The sequence below is a fragment of the Octopus bimaculoides genome, chromosome 11 (genome assembly GCF_046866305.1).
Source record: "Octopus bimaculoides isolate indiv1 chromosome 11, ASM4686630v1, whole genome shotgun sequence".
In the NCBI taxonomy this organism is placed as follows: domain Eukaryota; kingdom Metazoa; phylum Mollusca; class Cephalopoda; order Octopoda; family Octopodidae; genus Octopus; species Octopus bimaculoides.
The window spans coordinates 8094611-8115220 of record NC_142938.1 but is presented as its reverse complement, the minus strand read 5'-3'; the positions used below and the strand labels follow the sequence as shown (position 1 = coordinate 8115220).

Below are 20610 nucleotides of genomic sequence, written 5' to 3'. Positions count from 1 at the left end.
TTCTAGAAATTAGTGTGTTTTTATAAGAATGGATAAAATTTATATTATTATTATTCAGAAATAAGTGTTTCTGATATTAATACAATAAACCGTTCATGAGAAAAATGGCTAGCTATGAAACAATTTTTTTCGAAAGACAGACCTGAAGCAGATTTGGAGTAGAGAAGGCATATTGTTGATGAGATCACAAATGGCAATGAAAGGACTAGTTGATTGACTGATCGAACAATTAATCAATCAATTAGTTAATTGGTCAAATGGTTAACCAACTGACAAATAATAAAGAAGTGAAAGAAAACCAGTCCATGTGTTAATTATTATTGGGGTAATAATCCTGCCAAGACACAATAAAAATCTGTTTCCACATAGAAGTTCACTTCAAATCTTGTAAACCAAAGACAAAAACGAAAATATTTTTGCCACTATAAAGAATAAAATAAACTATGGCACCAGTTACTTTCTGTTGCAATAATTGTGTGTGTGAGAGTGAGAGAGAGAGAGAGAGAGAGAGAGAGAGAGAGAGAGAGAGAGAGAGAAATAGGTTGTAAATTGTAGAAGATTATGGCACCAGGTAACAAAGTAGACATTGGCAGGTAGACATACACTCCTTCTCTTAACAGATGAGAGCCCCATATCTGGGAATCTCATTAGGAACAGGCTCAACAGATTTAGGAGAAGGTGGGGGCTAGTCACTTAGATCAAGAAGCTCCCTATCCTCTTTACTTTATCAACCAGAGAGAGATGAAAGGCAGATCCGAATTCAGAATGTAAAACGTTGGGACAAATACCACAAAGCATTCTTTCTGATGCTCTAAGAACTCTGCCAGATTGCAACCTTTCTAATAATAATTCTTTCTAATTTTGGTACATCCAGCAATTTTGAAAGAGAGAGAGGGGTCAACAGAATTATATAGATCCCACTACCTGACTGGTACTTTATTTTAGCCTCACTGAAAGATCGATAAAAGTTGATCAAGGCATAACTTGAGCACAGAACACTAAAAAACCAGAAGAAATACCACTAAACATGCTAACAATTCTGCCAGCTCATCACTTTACAGTTATAATAATAATAATAATAATAACAATAATAATAATAATAATAATAATAATAATAATAATAATAATAATAATAATAATAATAATAACAACAATCTTTTCTATTATATGTACAAAGCCTGATATTTTGGGAACAGAGGCTACTTGATTACATCAACCTCAGGGATCAGTAGGGACTTATTTTATCGACCCTGAAAGGATGAGAGGCAAAGTCAACCTTGGTGGAATTTGAACTCAGAATGTAAAGATGTACGAAATGCCACTAAGCAATTTGTCTGATGTGCTAACGATGCTGCCAGCTCATGGCCTTATTTTTATAATAATAATAATCCTGTCTACTATAGGCACAAGGCCTAAAATTTTTTTTGGGGGGGGGTCGGGGACTAGATGATTATATCAACTCCGGTGATCCCAAAAGGACGAAAGGAAAAGTTGACCTCGGGGGGATTTGAACGCAGAATGTAAAGATGGCCAAAATGCTGCTAAGCATTTTGCCTGGAATGCTAACGATTGTCTGTTCACTGCCTTAATGATAATAATAATGATGGTGATGATGATGTTGACAACAACAATAATAATTTCTTATTTAGATTCCAGGCCAAAAATCTTGTAGGGAGAGAATGGTTTATTACACCAACCCCAGTTTCTGACTGGTATGTCCTGGTATACCATTGACCCTTAGGGGATGTACAAAGTTGACCTCAGCAGGATTTGAACTGAAAGCATAAAAGACTATAAACAACAGAACAGAAGGCATTATCTCTAACGATCTAACAATTCTGCTAGACCATTACCCTTTTAATAATAATGAGAAAATTCTCCGAGTACATTGAAAGACTACAGCTGTAACTCTCCCTCTCTTTCTCTCTATTGTGTATATAAATATTTATATGCATGCATGAATACATATTAGTGTAGTAGACCAGAAGCCAAGACCATGGTTTGAATATTAGCCAAATACTGGCAATCAGAGTCAATGACCTGTTTGTAATCCTATGAAGACGCTTTGCTTTGATTATATGATGGTAATTTTATTCAATGATAGCATGAACATCACAACTTCCATTTTCCCCTTTCCCACCTCTAAAACCAATACAGTTATTCATCTATAGATGGATATCACTGTTCATACGTGCGTGTGTGTGTGTATGTGCTCTTAGAAAATTCTTTTTTTTGTAACAGTGAATCTAGAAGCGTATAAAGCTATAATTAGTAGCACGTAAATATTGGGTTAAAAACCATTGGGATGGGAAAAGTCAAAAGCTAGTACAGGAGATGTGAGTTTATGCCCTATGGATGCTATTACTTACAGCTTTATAGGCTTTGAGATTCACCATTCTGAGAAGGAAATATTTCACATTCTTCAAGTTTCTAAATTCTTACACACACACACACATATACACATATATATATACACATATATATATACATACATATATATACATACATATATATACACATATATATATACATACATATATATACATACATATATATACATACACCTTGACATCCTCGCTACTGTTTTGCTTTTTATTCACCTTACTTCAAGCAGTGTGGATAATACCGGACTGAGTACCTAATTCAACTGAATCTTAATTATTTTTTATGTATGTATTTTTTATAGGCGCAGGAGTGGCTGTGTGGTAAGTAGCTTGCTTACCAATCACATGGTTCCGGGTTCAGTCCCACTGCGTGGCACCTTGGGCAAGTGTTTTCTACTATTGCCACGGGCCGACCAAAGCCTTGTGAGTGGATTGGGTAGACAGAAACTGAAAGAAGACCGTCGTATATATGTATGTGTGTGTATATGTTTGTGTGTCGGTGTTTGTCCCCACCAACATCGCTTGACAACCAATGGTGGTGTGTTTATGTCCCTGTAACCTAGCGGTTCGGCAAAAGAGAAATGGACATTAAATAATGATGTCAATGATGATGATGATGCTTGTGCCTGGTGCACGCACGCACACACACACACACACACACGTAATATTGGTTTCAAATTTTGGCACAAGGCCAGCAATTTTGGGGCAGGGGTTAAGTCGATCACATCAACCCTCAGTGTTCAACAGGTACTTATTTTATCGACCCCACTGAAATGATGAAAGGCAAAGTTGTCCTTGGTGGAATTTTTTTTTTTTTTTTTTGACTTGAACACCTGAAACAGGTGTTCAAACAGGTGTTAAAACTATTTACTATGAATGAGTCCCAACCTGGTCCCTTTTTTTTTTTAAATTGCACAGCTACAAGCATGGAAGGCCTTTACATGTCAATGTGCCAGTGACACATAAAAGACGCACCCTCCACTAGACCCTGTAAAGTGGTTGGTTTTATGAAAGGTATCCAGCTGTAGAAACCAAGCCAAAACGGACAGCTGGAGCCTGGTGCAGCTCTCCAGCTTACCAGCTCCAGTCAAACTGTCTAACCCATGCCAGCAAAGAAAACGGATGTTAAATGATGATGATGATGATTCAACTAAAAGACCAGCTGTTCATATTCCACCTTCAGCACTGATTTAGCCATTAGTAAGACACTTAACTCTCTCCCACGTGGTAAGACATTTAACTCTCAGCTCTCTCTCCCAGCTGTAAATAGGTACTGCATGGTAGCAACAACATGCTGCTGTAAGTGGCAGCATTGTCATTAGTTTGATGAGGGGTTTCTAGCAGATTTGAGTGCTCACATAAGAGCATTGTTCCCCTTAATGGTTCATGTTATGACAGTAGTGATGTCTACAATCAGCAGACAGCCAGAAAAGAACGGTTTTTCTCCTCAATATATTTCTATATTGTTCAACATAGTTACGATGTACCTGATAATTATGACACTTAGATCAGAGCAGGTAGATGGTTTTTTTTTAAGAAAGCAACATACATACTGTTGTTAGATGTGTGAAAATAATTAAATCCATATTAATTGGTTGGTGAAAGATAAATTAGAACAGGTAAATTTTACCGTTTAGCATTTAAATGCACTGTATCTGGTCTAAATGTTCTACCTGTTTTATGTTCAAACCAACCAGATCTAACCTCTCACACCTAGCCTACAATGTCGTTCTAAGAATAAACAATCAACTTAGAGAAACCTTGAAGCTATAAAGTAATGCATGATCAGTTCAAAGCAACGTAAATAAATCAACATTGCATTTGACAGAGTAATTTGAATACTTTTAAAGGGTTAAATATTTAAACTTATATCAATTAGTTGGTGAAACTTAAACCTTCAGCACTACTTTGTCGTATGTAAAGCCTATTAATTATCTCCGCCTTAGCAAAAGCAGAAGTGTTGTTTTCAGTCATGTTTGTTTTTTACTTAGTTTATCTGTAGACAAGATATCTCAAGAACTGCCAAATGGATTCGGATGAAACTTTCAGGAATGTTTGGCCTCGTGGCTGGCACAAACTGATTAGATTTTGAGATCGATCCGGTACCAGACAAGGACAAATCTTTGAGAGCGGTCAGGTTCATTCTTAGTTTTCTCATTTCTGAGAGCAGTCGAGTTTATTTCAGATATTCTCATTTAAAAAAAATCATCTCCGGCTAATTGTTGTGAGGACATTGGTGTTAACTTTGCGGAGGTTTGTACTCTATGAGTGCTCCTGTTTACATTGTTTTGAACTCATCATGAATTTCCTTGTAGCTTCAAGATTTTCATGATGCGATTGTTTATTTTATAGAATGACATTGTAGGGTAGGTGTGAGATGATGAATCTGGCTATTTGAACATGAAAAAAAAGGGGGGGGGGGTATTTGGGTGGGATATGGCTGGTTTAAATCAAGGAATATAGATTGTTTTCTAAGAGAGCATACATTGCTACTGCTAGATATGCAAATATATTCAAATCCATATCAATCAGTTGGTGAAAACAGTTCGTGAGCAGAAAATGTGATGTGGCACTCTGCCCATAACCCTGCTTCCAGAGGTACCACAGTCTGATGGATCATAAGGTAGACTGCACCTCAGAACTTCATAGACTGTTATCAAGGTATGATAAAAGTATGCCAACATATTTGTGTTTTTTCTCTTTTGTTTTTTTTTTCAATGTCACAACATAAATGCAGAATGTAATGCATCACATTAAAATATTACTCATCCATTCCTTTATTAGTACACAAAAATCAAGTTTGTACACACAATACAAAGAAAGTTATAGCAGTTTTTAGAAAAAACAATAGGTGCTCAGGTTTTTTGCTCCCTCAAAAAACAAAAAAGTGCATTGGCAGGGTAAACAATTCTAGGAGCAAATCAGTCTATTAAAGTTTGATCAATCAATCAATCAATATGACAGAGTAGAAGTGCAGTGAGCTGGCAGAATCGTTAGCATGCTGGGTGAAATGCTTAGAAGCGTTTCTTCTGCCATTACATTCTGAGTTCAAATTCCGCCGAGGTCGACTTTATTCTTCATCGTTTGGGGGTTGATTATATAAGTACCAGTTACACACTGGGGTTGATGCAATCAACTTAGTCCCTTTGTCTGCCCTTGTTCGTCCCCTCTATTTTTAGCCCCTTGTGGGCAATAAAGAAATAAATACAACAGAGTAGAATAATCCACCGATTAGTAAAATTACTAATCAAATACTAACCTATATGCTAGCAAAAGCCATGTGTTGTATACCATGCAAGGGTGTGTGTCAATGAACTTATATCCAAGCTGGAATTTTATGCAGATATCCAGGCAGATATTAACCTACACAGCTATTGGTGAATACGGCCCAAGAGGATTACCAATATCCTTTCAAGTTAACACTCACCTGAATACCAACATGAAAATTTGTGGAGTTAATGGTATAAATTACCGAAATGCACACACACACAGACGATACTCTATATGAATAATTTTTTTATCCTTTACTTGTTTCAGTCATTGGATTGCAGCCATGCCTTGAAGAGTTTAGTCAAATGAATTGACCTCAATACTATTTTTTTTTTTTTTTTTAAAGTTCTGGCACTTATTCTGTCGGTCTCTTTCTGCCAAACTGCTAAGTTACAGGGACATAATACACAACTAGAAAGGCAAACACATACATGTATGTGTGTGTGTGTGTGTGTATATATATATATGTACACACACATATATGTGTGTGATGAGCTTCTACACAGTTCCTGTCTACTAAATTCACTCACAAGGCATTGGTTGGCCCAAGTCTCTAGCAGAAGATATTAGCCCAATGTGCTGCGAAATGGAATTGAACTTAAAATCACATGGTTGCAAAGGAAGCTTTTAAACCACACAGCCATGCCTGCACCTACAACCATGTGTGCATGCGTGCACATGTATACGACACTCCATATGAGTAATAAAGGAAGTTTTATAGTTTTAACATATTTCTGCATAAAACTGCAAAAAAAAAACCCCACACATGCACACGCAGACACAAGGAATTTTTCTACATCTTACATATAAAGTAGATTAGAAATTAATCATCCCAAAAGCAGGGGGATACCAATCTATCACACATCAAATTCTTAAGCACATTCCACAGCACCAAACTTTAACAGCCAGCTTAAAACTGAAGACTATATACAATTATTAACTGACTTCCGATATGAAATGAAATACCCTACCAAGCCATGAATACAGAGCAGAATATTGTTAATAATGACTCAGCTATTCTTATCACTGTAATTATTTTATATTCTTATGTGTGCACGTCCACATGAATATGTGTGCATTTGCACCTAAACTGCAGAAAAAAAAATGCTTAATAGCCTCCAGTTATTTCTGCAATATTTTTGCTATGCAATATGAAAAAAAAGAAAAACCCCAAAAAAACAAAAATGCTATAAGAATTTCACTATTCAGTGTTCCTGCATGGTGAAAAATGCTTTTTTTTGTTTTTGGTTTTTCACTGATAAAATAATATTATCGAAGGATTTCAGATTTCGAGAAATATTTGATGAATTCTTTTTCTTTTTGAATTTTATTTGAAAAAAATTAGAAAATGATAATAAAACTTAATTGATTTACTGTTTGAAAGGATGCATAAAATAAATGTTATCTTTAGAGGATTTATTAAAAAAATAAACTTTCATTATTTTAACTCAAACACCCTATAGTTATAACATTTTCAGAATGTATATATATATATATTCACACACATACATGTATGTGTGTGTGTGTGTATATATATATATATATATATATATATATATATATACACACACACACACACACATATGTATGTATGTGTACACACACATATATTTAACGTCTGTTTCCCATGATGGCATGGGTTGGACTAAAATGCAATGAGTGTGTGCATATTATATATATATATATATATATATATATATATATATATATATATACACACACATATATATGAATGTGTGTTTGTGTGTGTGTGTGTATACACACACACATACCACTTCTTAGGATGACTACTACAACCTAAAGTGTTCGAAACAACACATTCAAGTAGAGTTGGATGTGCAAATTTTTATATATATATATATATATATATATTGATGTCCTGTACCCATATATGCATGTATGTATACATATAGATGTAGGTATGTACATATATGTATGAATATATGCATATATTTATATATTATTTATAATATATACACACACATATATATTTGTGTGAATGCATATTATATACATATATATATATATAATTAGACACACACACTCACAACAATAATCAAATTTTGAGGATGAAGATATAGGGAGTTTTGTGTACTCGCAAAGAAAATAAAGACATACCACAAGAAAACTATAGCTGTCCATTCATATGTAACAAATTGCTAATAAATTCATACAATATTAATATAGTGAGAAGTAAATCATATAAGATTGTTATCTGCTGACTCTAAGTTAATAACAAATAGCAAACATTTAGGAAAGCAGAAAGGAAGAAGCAGAAACTAGTATAAAACTGCACTGAAGCAGAAAACAAGTTTCGTAAGGAACATAGTACCTTTCGTTTGAGGAAGATCGGGAATTCTAGGCATATTCCTTTAAGAAGATATGGAATAGAATAAGAAAGTCTTGCTATATTATATATGTTTATATATAATATAAAACAGCCCCAGGTGAGGTTTGTTTTCTTCTGTGTAGGTTTAGTAATAGACCAGGTAGAGATGTGCTGGAAGTTAATGTCTGAAATACCTTCGCAGAGTTCTTGCACGCCCCATAACTAAGACAGCCTGTGAGTGATGGAGTTAGTTGTAGGTGGATAGAAAACGTAAAAGAAAAAAAAGAAATACGTAGAGATAGTGAAAGCTTTTGAGGGAGGATGGGAAGTGTGATGTGTGCTTGTTTAGATCCAGTAGCTGACTTAACCATTCTAGTCTATAACTTTTACTGCTGCCCCCAAGGAAAAAGAAAAAAAGAATGAAATACAATAAAAAAATAAAAATAAATAAAATACCGACCAAGTTTACTTTTGAATAGAAAAGAAATATGTGTAAAACAGATCAGTTTTCTTCAACCCATTAAAATATCTTAGTTTGAAAAGAAAGAAGAAAAACAAAAAATGTGACCTCCTCACTCCTCCTTAAATCTTAGGGAATAGCTTAAATTAAAATATAAAGGGACAGACACAGGCTTGGATGTGTGGTTTAGAAACTTGCTTTGCAGTCATGTGATTTTGGGTTTAGTTTCACTGTACAACACCTTGGGTATGTCTTACAATATAACCCTGGGCTGACCAATGCCTTGTGAGTGAACCTGATGGAAGTTGTGTGGAAATTATGATTATGATCCCCAGACTCTAACCACTAAGCTATGTACCTTCACATTATTTCATTTGTCTAAAACAGTGGTTCTCAACTAGGGGTCCATGTGGCCCCTGAGGATCCATATAAGACTTTTGGGGATCCACAGTAGTATTTTGAGGACCCCTGAAAAAATTTTGCTTTAGATCTATGTATGTATTGGTTTGGTTTTTTTTCTCTCTACCATTTTCCATAGTTCAACCTACACAACAGGAATTTCGAAAGAAGTTTTTTAAACCCTGGGGTTCCACCAGAATAAAATAGTAATCGAAGGGTCCATAGATGGAAAATGGTTGAGAACCCCTGGTCTAAAACATAAAATGATATGGAATTAAGTCACTATTTTCCCATTCGAGACATTCTTCAAATGCCATATTTTATTAATTCTTTTCTTGAACTCTTTTACTTGTTTCAGTCATTTGACTGCAGCCATGCTGGAGCACTGCCTTTAGTCGAGCAAATCGACCCCAGGACTTATTCTCTGTAAGCCCAGTACTTACTCTATCGATCTCTTTTGCCACACTGCTAAGTTAGAGATGTAAACACACCAGCACCGGTTGTCAAGTCATGTTGGGGGTACAAACATGTACACACACACACACACACGTATATATATATATATATATATATATATATACACACATACAACGGGCTTCTTTCAGTTTCCGTCTACCAAATCTACTCACAAGGCTTTTGTTGGCTTGAGGCTATAGTAGAAGACACTTGTGCAAGGTGCCATGCTATGGGACTGAACCTGGAACCATGTGGTTGGTAAGCATGCTACTTACCACACAGCCACTCCAGCACCATGTTTATTTTATATTATATCTTTCACTTGTTTCATTCATTGGACTACAGCCATGCTGGGGCACCAACTTGAAGGGTTTTTGTAGAACAGATTGGTTCCAGTACTTGCTTTTGTTTGAAGTCCAATTCTATCAGACTCTTTTGTCAAATTGCTAAGTTACCAAGATGTAAACAAACTAACACTGGTTGCCAAGTGGTGTGTGTGTGTGTGTGTGACAAATACACACATACATGATGGGCTTCCACACAGTTTTCATCAACCAAATTCACTTACAAGGCATTGATCAGCTGGGAGGTAGAGGCTGCTGCAAGAGAAGACACTTGCCCAAGGTGCTGCACAGAGGGACTGAACTTGAAACCACATGGTTGCAAAGTGAGCTTGTTAACCACATAGCCATGGCTGCACCTATTTCTGTAAATAATTTGCTAAATTTTCGCTGCAGGTGAGTAGGGAATATACAGGTACCAAAGGAATGTTTAACAATAAAAAAAATATAAATAAATGCAAAAAATAAAAAAAAAGTAAAGGAATATTTAAGAAAATATGTGGTACATTCTTTGAGGAGAGAAATATATGAAAGAATGGGTAGGTAGATTGACAACATACAATGTGATGGTTTTCACAGGGAGAGGGCCAAGTGCTTTGAGGAGAAAAGACAATTGTGATAACAGCTAGAAAATGACTCCAGAGCAAATTGCTGCCCAACATACACGAAGTCAAAAAATAGTTTTTGAATTGATTATACTGCAAAAGTGAGTTTAACTTTTTGGTGTACAAGTTACTCCGTCAAGTGTAATTCTTATTTATTCACATTGTTTTGAATTAAATGTGCATTACTCCAAGGCTCTGAGATTTTGTGCTGATGCCATGTTAAAAGCACTGGTGTTGGTGCCACATAAAAAGCACCCAGTACACTTTGTAAAGTGGTTGGCATTAGGAAGGGCGTCCAGTCATAGAAAAGCAAGCCAAAACAGACTATGGAGCCTGGTGTGGCTTCTGGCCTTACCAGCTCCTGTCAAACCAACCATCTTGTGCTAGTATGGAAAATGGACACTAAATGATGACAATGTGATTGTTTATTTTTAGAATGACATTGCAGGTTAGGTGTGAGAGGTTGGATATGGCTGGTGTGAACATAAACGGGGGAAGAATATTTGGGGCTAGGATGTTGAAACTTTCAGACAAGATGGCAAAGGACCACGATATCTGCTGCCCTGTTGTACTCAAGGACACCCGTATTCCACAGCAGAAGTGTTAAGGCTGCTCCCCCACCGGGAATTGGATTGGCCTGCAAGAATCCTATGCCAGTGTCATGTACTATGCACTCGTGCCGGTGCCATGTAAGAGGTGCTCATGCCAGTGTCAGGTAAAAGCACCTGACATACTCTGTTAAGTGGTTGGTGTTAAGAAGGGCACCCAGCCGTAGAAACCATGCCAAATCAGACTGGAGTCTGGTGCAGCTCTTGGACAACTGATGTTAAATGATGATGATGATGGCTGGTTTAAACACCAAAGGGTTGAAGTACTATTCTATAAATATTATAAAAAAATAAAATAAAAGTAATAATAACCATTATCTTTGAGCTGTCTTATCTTTATTTATTTTCTGTCTTACTTGTTTCAGTCATTGGATTGTGGCCATGCTGGGGCACTACCTTGAAGGGTTTAGTCAAACAAATCAACCCCAGTACTCAATTTTAAAGCTTCGTACTTATTGTATTGGTCTCCTTTTCCAGACCACTAAGTCACAAGGACAAAAGCAAATCAACGCCAGTTGTCAAGTTGAGATGGTGAGGCATCAAACACAAAGATACTTAAAGACAGACACACAGACACGACGGGATTCCACACAGTTTCCATCTTCCAAATTCCCTCATAAAGATTATTGGGGTCCAGGGCTGTTGTAGAAGATGCTTGCCCAAGGTGCCGTGAAGTAGGACTGAAGCCAAAACTACAAGGTTACAATGCAAGTTTCTTAACCAAACACCCACGCCTGCAGATTGTTCCTAACATCATCATCATCATCATCATCATCATCGTTTAACGTCCGCTTTCCATGCTAGCATGGGTTGGACGATTTGACTGAGGACTGGTGAAACCGGATGGCAACACCAGGCTCCAGTCTGATTTGGCAGAGTTTCTACAGCTGGATGCCCTTCCTAACGCCAACCACTCAGAGAGTGTAGTGGGTGCTTTTACGTGTCACCCGCACGAAAACGGCCACGCTCGAAATGGTGTCTTTTATGTGCCACCCGCACAAGCCAGTCCAGGGGCACTGGCAACGATCTCGCTCGAAAATCCTACAGGAGCCAGTCAGGCGGTACTGGCAACGGCCACGCTCAAAATGGTGCATCTCATGTGCCACCCGCACAAGAACCAGTCCAGGGGCACTGGCAACGATCTTACTTGGCTTGCCGGGTCTTCTCACGCACAGCCCATTTCCAAAGGTCTCGGTCCGTAGTCATCGCCTCGGTGAGGCCCAATGTACGAAGGTCTTGCCTCACCACCTCAGCCCAGGTCTTCCTGGGCCTACCTCTTCCACGGGTTCCCTCAACTGTTAGGGTGTGGCACTTTTTCACGCAGCTATCCTCCTCCATTCTCACCACATGTCCATACCAGCGCAATCGTCTCTCTTGCACGCCACAACTGATGCTTCTAATGTTCAGCTTTTCTCTCAAGATACTTACACTCTGACGGGTATTCACATTGACATTACACATCCAACGGAGCATACTGGCTTCATTCCTTGCGAGCTTACGTATGTCCTCAGCAGTTACAGCCCATGTTTCACTGCCATGTAGCATGGTTGTTCGTACGCATGCGTCATACAGTCTGCCTTTTACTCTGAGTGAGAGTCCCTTTGTCGCCAGCAGGGGTAAGAGCTCTCTAAACTTTGCCCAGGCTATTCTTATTCTAGCAGCTACACTTTCAGCGCACCCACCCCCACTACTAACTTGGTCGCCCAGATAGCGGAAGCTATCGACTACCTCTAGTTTTTCACCCTGGAATGAGATAGAAGTTGTTTCCTGTTTGTTTGCAGTCTTTATTGCACCTGAACATCTGCCACAAACAAAAACTAACTTGCTAGTTAACCTGCCTTTGATGTTGCTGCACCTCTTATGTGTCCATAGCTTGCACCGGGTACATCTTATAGAGTTACTACCTACTCCTTTTCTACATACTGAGCAGGGCCATCTACCTGAAGGGGTTTGTGTTTTATCTACCTTCCTACTTATTAGGATTTTGGTTTTAGCTAGGTTGACTCTAAGGCCCTTCAATTCTAGACCTTGCTTCCACACCTGAAACTTCTCCTCTAGTTCTGATAGTGACTCCGCAATTAGGGCAAGGTCATCAGCATAGAGGAGCTCCCAGGGGCAACCTGTCTTGAACTCCTCTGTGATTGCCTGGAGGACTATGGTAAATAATAGGTATTTTTATTAGTTTATTTTTACTTGTACTTTTACTACACACCATAGTCTTAGAGTAACTGTAAAAATGCGTATTACAATTCTTTAGTATAAACCAGAGAATATTGAGAAGGAGGGGAGAGAGATTTATTTATTCTATGGCTGTGTAAGCTTTCATATTTTAATATTTTGATTCTAAGTGGAAAAAAAAAAATCAATAAAATATTATGAACTAAATTACAAAGTCAATAGATTTATTTAAAGAGTAATGATGAAATTATGGTTGTATTGATAATAATGATTTTTAAACAGGTATAAAAGATCAAATTGAGAGAGAGAGGGGTGGGGTGGATTAATAACATGTCTTTCCCAAAGATATTAACAATCTCATATTGATTATAACGAAAACTGTCCACTGAAAGAAACAATCTTAGCATTATTAAAGCTATTATATGGCATTCACTAAACTACCTCTAAAATATTTAAAGACTGAATTTGTAAATTTTTTTTAATTATTGAGATGGAAATGAGGAAACGTTATATGATGGTTATTCTGTTGCGAAATTCTGGACATGGTTTGCTGAGGACAGAGTAGCATATATCTTTCAAATTACTATCAACCAGTCATCATTTAAAATATGGAGAAAAGACAGACCACTGAAAGGAAATAAAATTGGTACAGAGTGTCTAATTCTTCAGATTGAAACATAATATTTTTATTAATTAGAGAAAAGCAGTAATGAATTTAGGAAGGATTTTAATTAAACAACATGACTCACACACACAAATATTGTGTAATGCTTGATGGCTTTTTGTAGTTGTAGATATTTCACATGGTTGTAAGAAGTGAATTTATACTTCAGCGTTGTAAATCTTTTCACTATTTATCACTTTCCATTACGCTGTTATTACTGTGTTGTATTCTAGGTGTGTGTGTGTGTGTTTTTTTTTCTTACCTCCTCTGCCCACTAACATTCTGCTGAGAACATTACCATCTGATGATTTCATTGGAATGTGGAAGAAGTGACTTCTTCATTCTTCAGCAACTGAAATTTCAGCTAACCGACACCTACTAGGATCCAGTAACAGCTGGATGTATCGAAACCACAACTGTTCTACATGCGAGACAGAGATAGAGCGTCTTTCAAGAGATGCATTGAGAAAATGGGTCTAGATGTCTAGTCTGGCAACATGTGGCTATGAAATGGAACCTCTAGACACGTGCTTCTTAAACATTTTAAAATCTTCCCTCACTTTGGCACAAAAGCTTATTTCCAGTGCTTTCTATCTCATCAACCATTATCCAAAAGTGTGATTTTTCTTTACATCACAACATAAAGCAATAACAAGACATTCAGACCAGTCATCTCAGGCCCAAATGTTCTACCCGTTCTGTGTTCAAACTGACCCCATCATGCCCCTCACAATTACCCTGCAATGTCATTCAAAAAGTAAACAAATGCATCATTGAAATCTCAAAGCTTACGAGATAATGTATGATTTATTCAAAACATTATGAATAAATAAGCTATATATTTGACAGAGTAATCATTATCAACGTTTAATGTCTGCTTTCCATGCTAGCATGGGATGGACGATTTGACTGAGGGCTGGTGAACCAGATGGCTACACCAGGCTCCAATCTGATTTGGCAGAGTTTCTACAGCTGGATGCCCTTCCTAACGCCAATAATCTGAATGCCCTTCCTAACGCCAGTAAGCTGAATGCTAAAGGGTTAAAGGCACTTAAATAAACCCAAGTATACAGCTCGCTATCGTAGGCAAATGTTTAACATACACAAAATCTATAATAGATGTTTGTATGCCAGCATCATCAGCCTTTAGTTAAAAAAAAAACATGTCTGACCATGAGGAAATATCTTACAAGGAAACAGGTGAAGGTTAGTGGCAAGAAAGGCCCCTGGCCAAAGAAAATCTGCCTTAACAAATTCCATCTGACCCATGCAAGATGGAAAAGTGGACATTAAAACAATACCAATAATAATGACAACAATGTTGTCTTTATCCTCCTGACCTCATTCTTAATAATTTCAATCTTATTTTAATTTTAAATTCTGTTTACTAAGTTTTGAAGCTACAGAATTAGAACGACTACCCCTCAGAGGGTCCTCTACATCAATGGTTTCCAACTAGGGTATCAAAGACTAGTTAGGGGTCCTGCAAAGTTTTAAATTTAACCCTTTGGTATATCATTGTTTTAATAACATACACTTTGTTTTAATTAATTTTGAAAATAATCAAGAATTTGGTAGGGCTTAATAAACTGACTAATTGTCTAATTGTCTCATTATAATACTGGGATTTGGAGTACAACTTTTTTTAAAAAAAAACTTTTTAGCCAAAAAGAAAGGTAGTGTCCATGACCTTTTACAGGGCCACTAAAAGCAGGTAGAAGGAAGGAAGGTATCCTCAAACCGGAAACCTAGTCTGAATGCTTGTGACAGAGTGGACGCTGAGAGTGACCTATGCTCTAACAAACTTATATTCTTAACAACTTAACCAATGAGACATTTTCATAAAATTAAGAGAGAAGATCTTAATTTAAATATGAACCCTTTTAAAACACGTTCTTTGTATCATAAAACTGGGAGCAACCTCAGGAAGGTTTATTAAAAGGGTTAAATAACATAAATTGACATTATTATTCAATATTTGCACATTAACCCCTTAACATTCAGATTTCATACATTAATCATTTAGCATTTAGATTATTGTCAAATGTAAGACTTGGTTATTCACATTGTTTTGAATCAATCATACATTATCTTTAGCTTTGAGATTCTGATAATGCAATTGTTTATTTTTAGAGTGACATTGTAGGGTCAGTGTGAGATGCCAGATCTGGCCAGTTTGAATGGAAAATAGATAGAATATTTGCACTGGATATGGCTTGTTTAAATGCTAAAGGGTTAAGGAAAGGAAGATAAAGTGATGAGGACATAGAAACTTTGGAAACCCTTGCACTGTGGTCACTTAATTGCTAGAGACAGCAAGTAAGTCTTCCTCAAATTACAGTCAACCATTCTCAAAGAAGAGTCACAACTTGAATCTTTCTGATCAATGGTCTGTTTAACTAATGCTGACCTGGGGCTAAACAAAACTACTGAATTAAAAACTGATTTTTTTAATATACAATTTTGTCCCAAACAAGGCATGAGACCACTGTAGCATAAGGGGCTACAAAGAAGGAAAGAAAAGGGGCCTACAAGTTCAATAGATGTTGATTGACAAAAAGCTTAACCTTTTAGCATTCAAATTACTCCATCAGTTGTTATGCTCATTTATTCACATAGTTTTTGAATCATGTGATTATTTGTTTCAGTCGTTTGACTGCGGTCATGCTGGAGCATCACCTTTAGTTGAGTAAATCGACCCTGGGACTTATTCTTTGTAAGCCTAGTACTGATTCTATCGGTCTCTTTTGCCGAACCGCTAAGTGACGGGGGACATAAGCACACCAGCATCGGTTGTCAAGCAATGCTAGGGGGACAAACACAGACACACAAATATACAGGCTTCTTTCAGTTTCTGTCTACCAAATCCACTCACAAAGCTTTGGTCGGCCTGAGGCTATAGTAAAAGACACTTGCCCAAGATGCCACGCAGTGGGACTGAACCCGGAACCATGTGGCTGGTAAGCAAGCTACTTACCACACAGCCACTCCTGCGCCTATGATTGTTTATTTTTAAAATGACATTGTAAGGTAGGTGTGAAAGGCCAGATCTAGCCAGTCTGAACATAAAACAGGCAGAATAATTGGGCTGGATATGGCCAGTTTAAATGCAAAAGAGTTAAAGGGGTGGGTATCACAGACCAGCAGTTTGAAGAATGAAGCTATTAGAATAAAATGTTCACTAAAGATGCCTCTGATTTTTTGGTTATTTTATTCTGAAATTAAATATTCTGATTTGCTTTGAAATAACAAGACATTGCTTTAAGTTGTATTTGAAATCAACACTTACAAGCTTGTAATTCAACACCCTCTGTTCTCACTGAACTTCACTTGTAACGTTACAATACAATAACTTTACTGTGGTAACGTCAGACACCACACCACAAACTGGTTTTTACTACACTCAGTTTATGAGTAATTAGTCGTGTTGCTTACTCGTAAGCAGAACACATGCATTTAATCTGTCGTTGCGAGTCCATAGTCAGTATGTAAATAGCAGGCGTCATACTACCCATTTAGGGACAAGAATTAGTAAGACTAATATTTCAAATGAGAACTTTGAGATAACCTGATCAACTGTTTTTACATCAAATTAAACCTTATTAGACAGAGATAAATTATTAAAAACCATCTTTCTTCCTTCATTTTCTTTCTTTTTTTTTTATGTAAGAAAATGCATTTACCATATTTCTACTGAGATACCCTGCCTTTATTTTAATATTTTTATTTTTTGGAAATAGCGAAGAATTTAGTAAAATAACTTTGCCATTATTAAGCTGGTATTTGGAACCATGTAAGTAGCATGAAAGTTTGAAAGTTAATCCTTAATCATCTTAATCCTTTTGTTACCATACTTCTGTGGAAATGCACAACCTTTGTTTCAATTAAATTTCGAGAAACAATGGAGAATTTAGTAAAAAGACTTTATCATTGTTAAGCTAGAGTTTGGAACATAAATTAATATGAAATTTTAAAGGAAGATTCTTATTTAGACAAATTCAAAGCAGGAATTTGCCTCACAAAACCAGGGCCAATTTTAGGGTTAGGGTTGGTACCACAAGGGTTAAAACAGGAAATTTGTATAATAGAACCAGGGACAATCTCAGACAGAGTTGGTATCAAAAGGGTTAATAAACTCGAATAGTCAGAATCAAACCACAGAAATAAACATATATATATCCGTATAAGAACAATATAAAACATGCATTTCTCAAATGACAGTCTTCTTCCAATTTCATTGTATACAATAATTAATTAATTAATTAATTTTGCAGACAATAGTTGATTCATTAAAAGTTAATACATATTTCAAAGCAGATTATAAAATCTAAAAGTGAAAGATATGTAATACGAAATACTGAAATAAGTTTTAATACTTTGGCAGAACTACAACCATGTGACGCTGATACAATATACCACTGTATTATACAGTAGACAAATGTAACAGTATACAACACACTTATATGATACTGCGTGTTATATTTATGGGGCCCAATATCTATGGTATATATACTCTGCAATTTAATATTCATGTATTACTATTCAGATCATAGATGAATGAGTTAGTAGGATATTTGATAACGAGAGTCCAGCAGATAAAATCTTGCTTGTTACAAGCACAGTATCTTGTTTGTGAGTTGGACATTTAATTCTTAAATGGTCCAGTCCAAAAATGAGAAAGTTTATGAAGATAAAAATGAATGGTGGGGACAAATTGCTGTGCTTAACCCTTTTTGATGCCAACCCATGCAAGACAACTCTTAGCTCCAGGGTACAGACTTACTGTTTTAACCCTGTAGTATTCAGATTACTTTAATCAAATGTCACAGTTTTTAATTAATCATGGATTATCTCATAGCTTTGAGATTTCGATGACACGATTGCTTATTTTTAGAATGACATTGTAGGATAGGTGTAAGAGGCTGGATTTGGATGGTTCAAACATAAGGTAGAATATTTGGGCTGGATATGACCATTTTAAATGCTACACATTTGAAGTAATTTAAATTACAATTTCCCATTAAAATGCCACGCTAATTTATTTTCTAACATCAGCTTAATAATGACAAAATTTATTTTACAACATTTTTTATTATTTTCAAATTGAGAGAAAAACTGTGTTTCAATAGAAATATAGCAACGAAAGGCTTAACAAAATTAAGATCGTTTTTAACTGCTTCAATATTATTGCAAAAGAAAGAAGACTTAAATAGATGCAGAGGAAGGGAGCAAAGAATCCCACTAGCATGTGTGGGTGGCGGGGACAGGTATTTGGGAGTTTAAGAATCACCAGTCCGGTCCGGTTCTGCATATAGCAGAACTACAAAACAACAAGTGTTGTGTTGGAATATAATTTTGAGTTCAACTCTACTTGTGTACTTGGCCAAAGTAATGGGAGAGAGGGGAGCTATCACAGTGCTTAGTCTCAGACCAGAGATGCTTATGATCGCTGCCATGAGATTCAGACTTGTTATTCTTCCAATAACCGGCTGCATGTGACAGCCGGTACGAGACTCATCGTGTGAAGAAGGCATCAGCCTCCTCAGGTAGATATCTCCTTCGTTCATGACAGATTCTACGTTAATATTAAACAGAATGTGACGCTTTAAAGCTTCAAAGACGACAATTTGGCTCAGCAGAAGCAAACAAGGATTACTGAAAAGAAAGATTATCCATGTCACAACAATATAGTTAGTAATGATAAAAATTACTTACCAGTGAAGGTGGCATTTGTATTAGACATTGACTGAGTTTCTCCGTTTTTGATGATTTCCTCTTCCTGCGAAACATAAGTTAAACTTTCACTTACAGTTCGTTTTGTTAAGATCGGCATGACGAATTACAGTTCAACACAACACAAAATAATTAATGCAATTATAAATCACTATATTTTAGGGAACGTACAAATATATATATATATATATATATATATATATATATATATATATATATATTGAATTATATATATATATGTGAGAGTGTGTTGGTATCTATGTAATATCTATATTAATCTACCGTTCAATTTCAGTTGTGTGTGTCATGAGATGCTGCTACAGACTGTGCCAACTCGAATAAAGCCCTGCTACTTTTAATATTACCAGCTGTCGAAATGACACACTATTTACAGCACATTGGTAGTAGACAAGATATAGATAAATAGCACCCCCACTACCATTACCACCACCACCACCCTAGCCCAGCCAGCCATTTCTGATTCAGAATAATATACAGGCAAGTAAGTGAATTAGTAAGGTATCAAGAATTGTTGCTGGCATGAACTGGGAATGCATTTGTAGTAGACATTATCACACAACAGTTGCTGACAGGAATGTTATGTAGAGAGGTTTTACATGGGATGTGGGTTACAAAGGATAAGGTAGATAACAGTTGATAAAGAATAATACACGGATGAAGGATGTAACAAATGACACATTTAATAACAAAAGTTCTCTGATTATATCAACTTAGAAGAACGAAAGACAAAAAACAAAGACATTTGTTATAAAGGCTATTTTTAAATGTGAAAAAAAAAATGGTGGACAAGAGAAGGCATAAATCATATTTTTTTAAGGGTTTCTTATTAAATGAAGATAAAAAATAAAAATGTCCAGGTGTTTTATAAGAGGAGATTATTAGATATCGGATTATAAGCAGATATCAAAAATGGGCTTAGTCAGATGATAGATGAAAGAATAAAGCAGAAATATCAGTACACAAGAAACAGGGTTCTAAAAATCACGTGCACACACTCACATGTACAAAGAAGTAACAAATGGGAGGAAAAGTACTCAACCTAGTACGGTGTACTCTTTTACTCTTTTATTTGTTTCAGTCATTTGACTGCGGCCATGCTGGAGCACTGCCTTTAGTCGAGCAAATCGACCCCAGGACTTATTTTTTGTAAGCCTAGTACTTA

General features: G+C 36.3%; 1 protein-coding gene across 23 annotated transcripts in view; it reads right to left on the bottom strand.

The window, feature by feature from the left end:
• The window catches only part of LOC106880892 (uncharacterized), a 225556-nt gene that overhangs the window by 64812 nt on the left and 140134 nt on the right, over nucleotides 1-20610 (bottom strand). For all 23 annotated transcript variants that reach the window (XR_016243577.1, XR_016243576.1, XR_016243579.1 and 20 more), the window contains one exon: nucleotides 19410-19473. Coding sequence is in view for 19 of the 23 variants with exons in the window: in XM_089359363.1 (XP_089215489.1) it covers nucleotides 19410-19473 (64 nt within the window). In the remaining 4 variants the exon portion in view is untranslated. The remainder of the gene's footprint in view (nucleotides 1-19409; nucleotides 19474-20610) is intronic.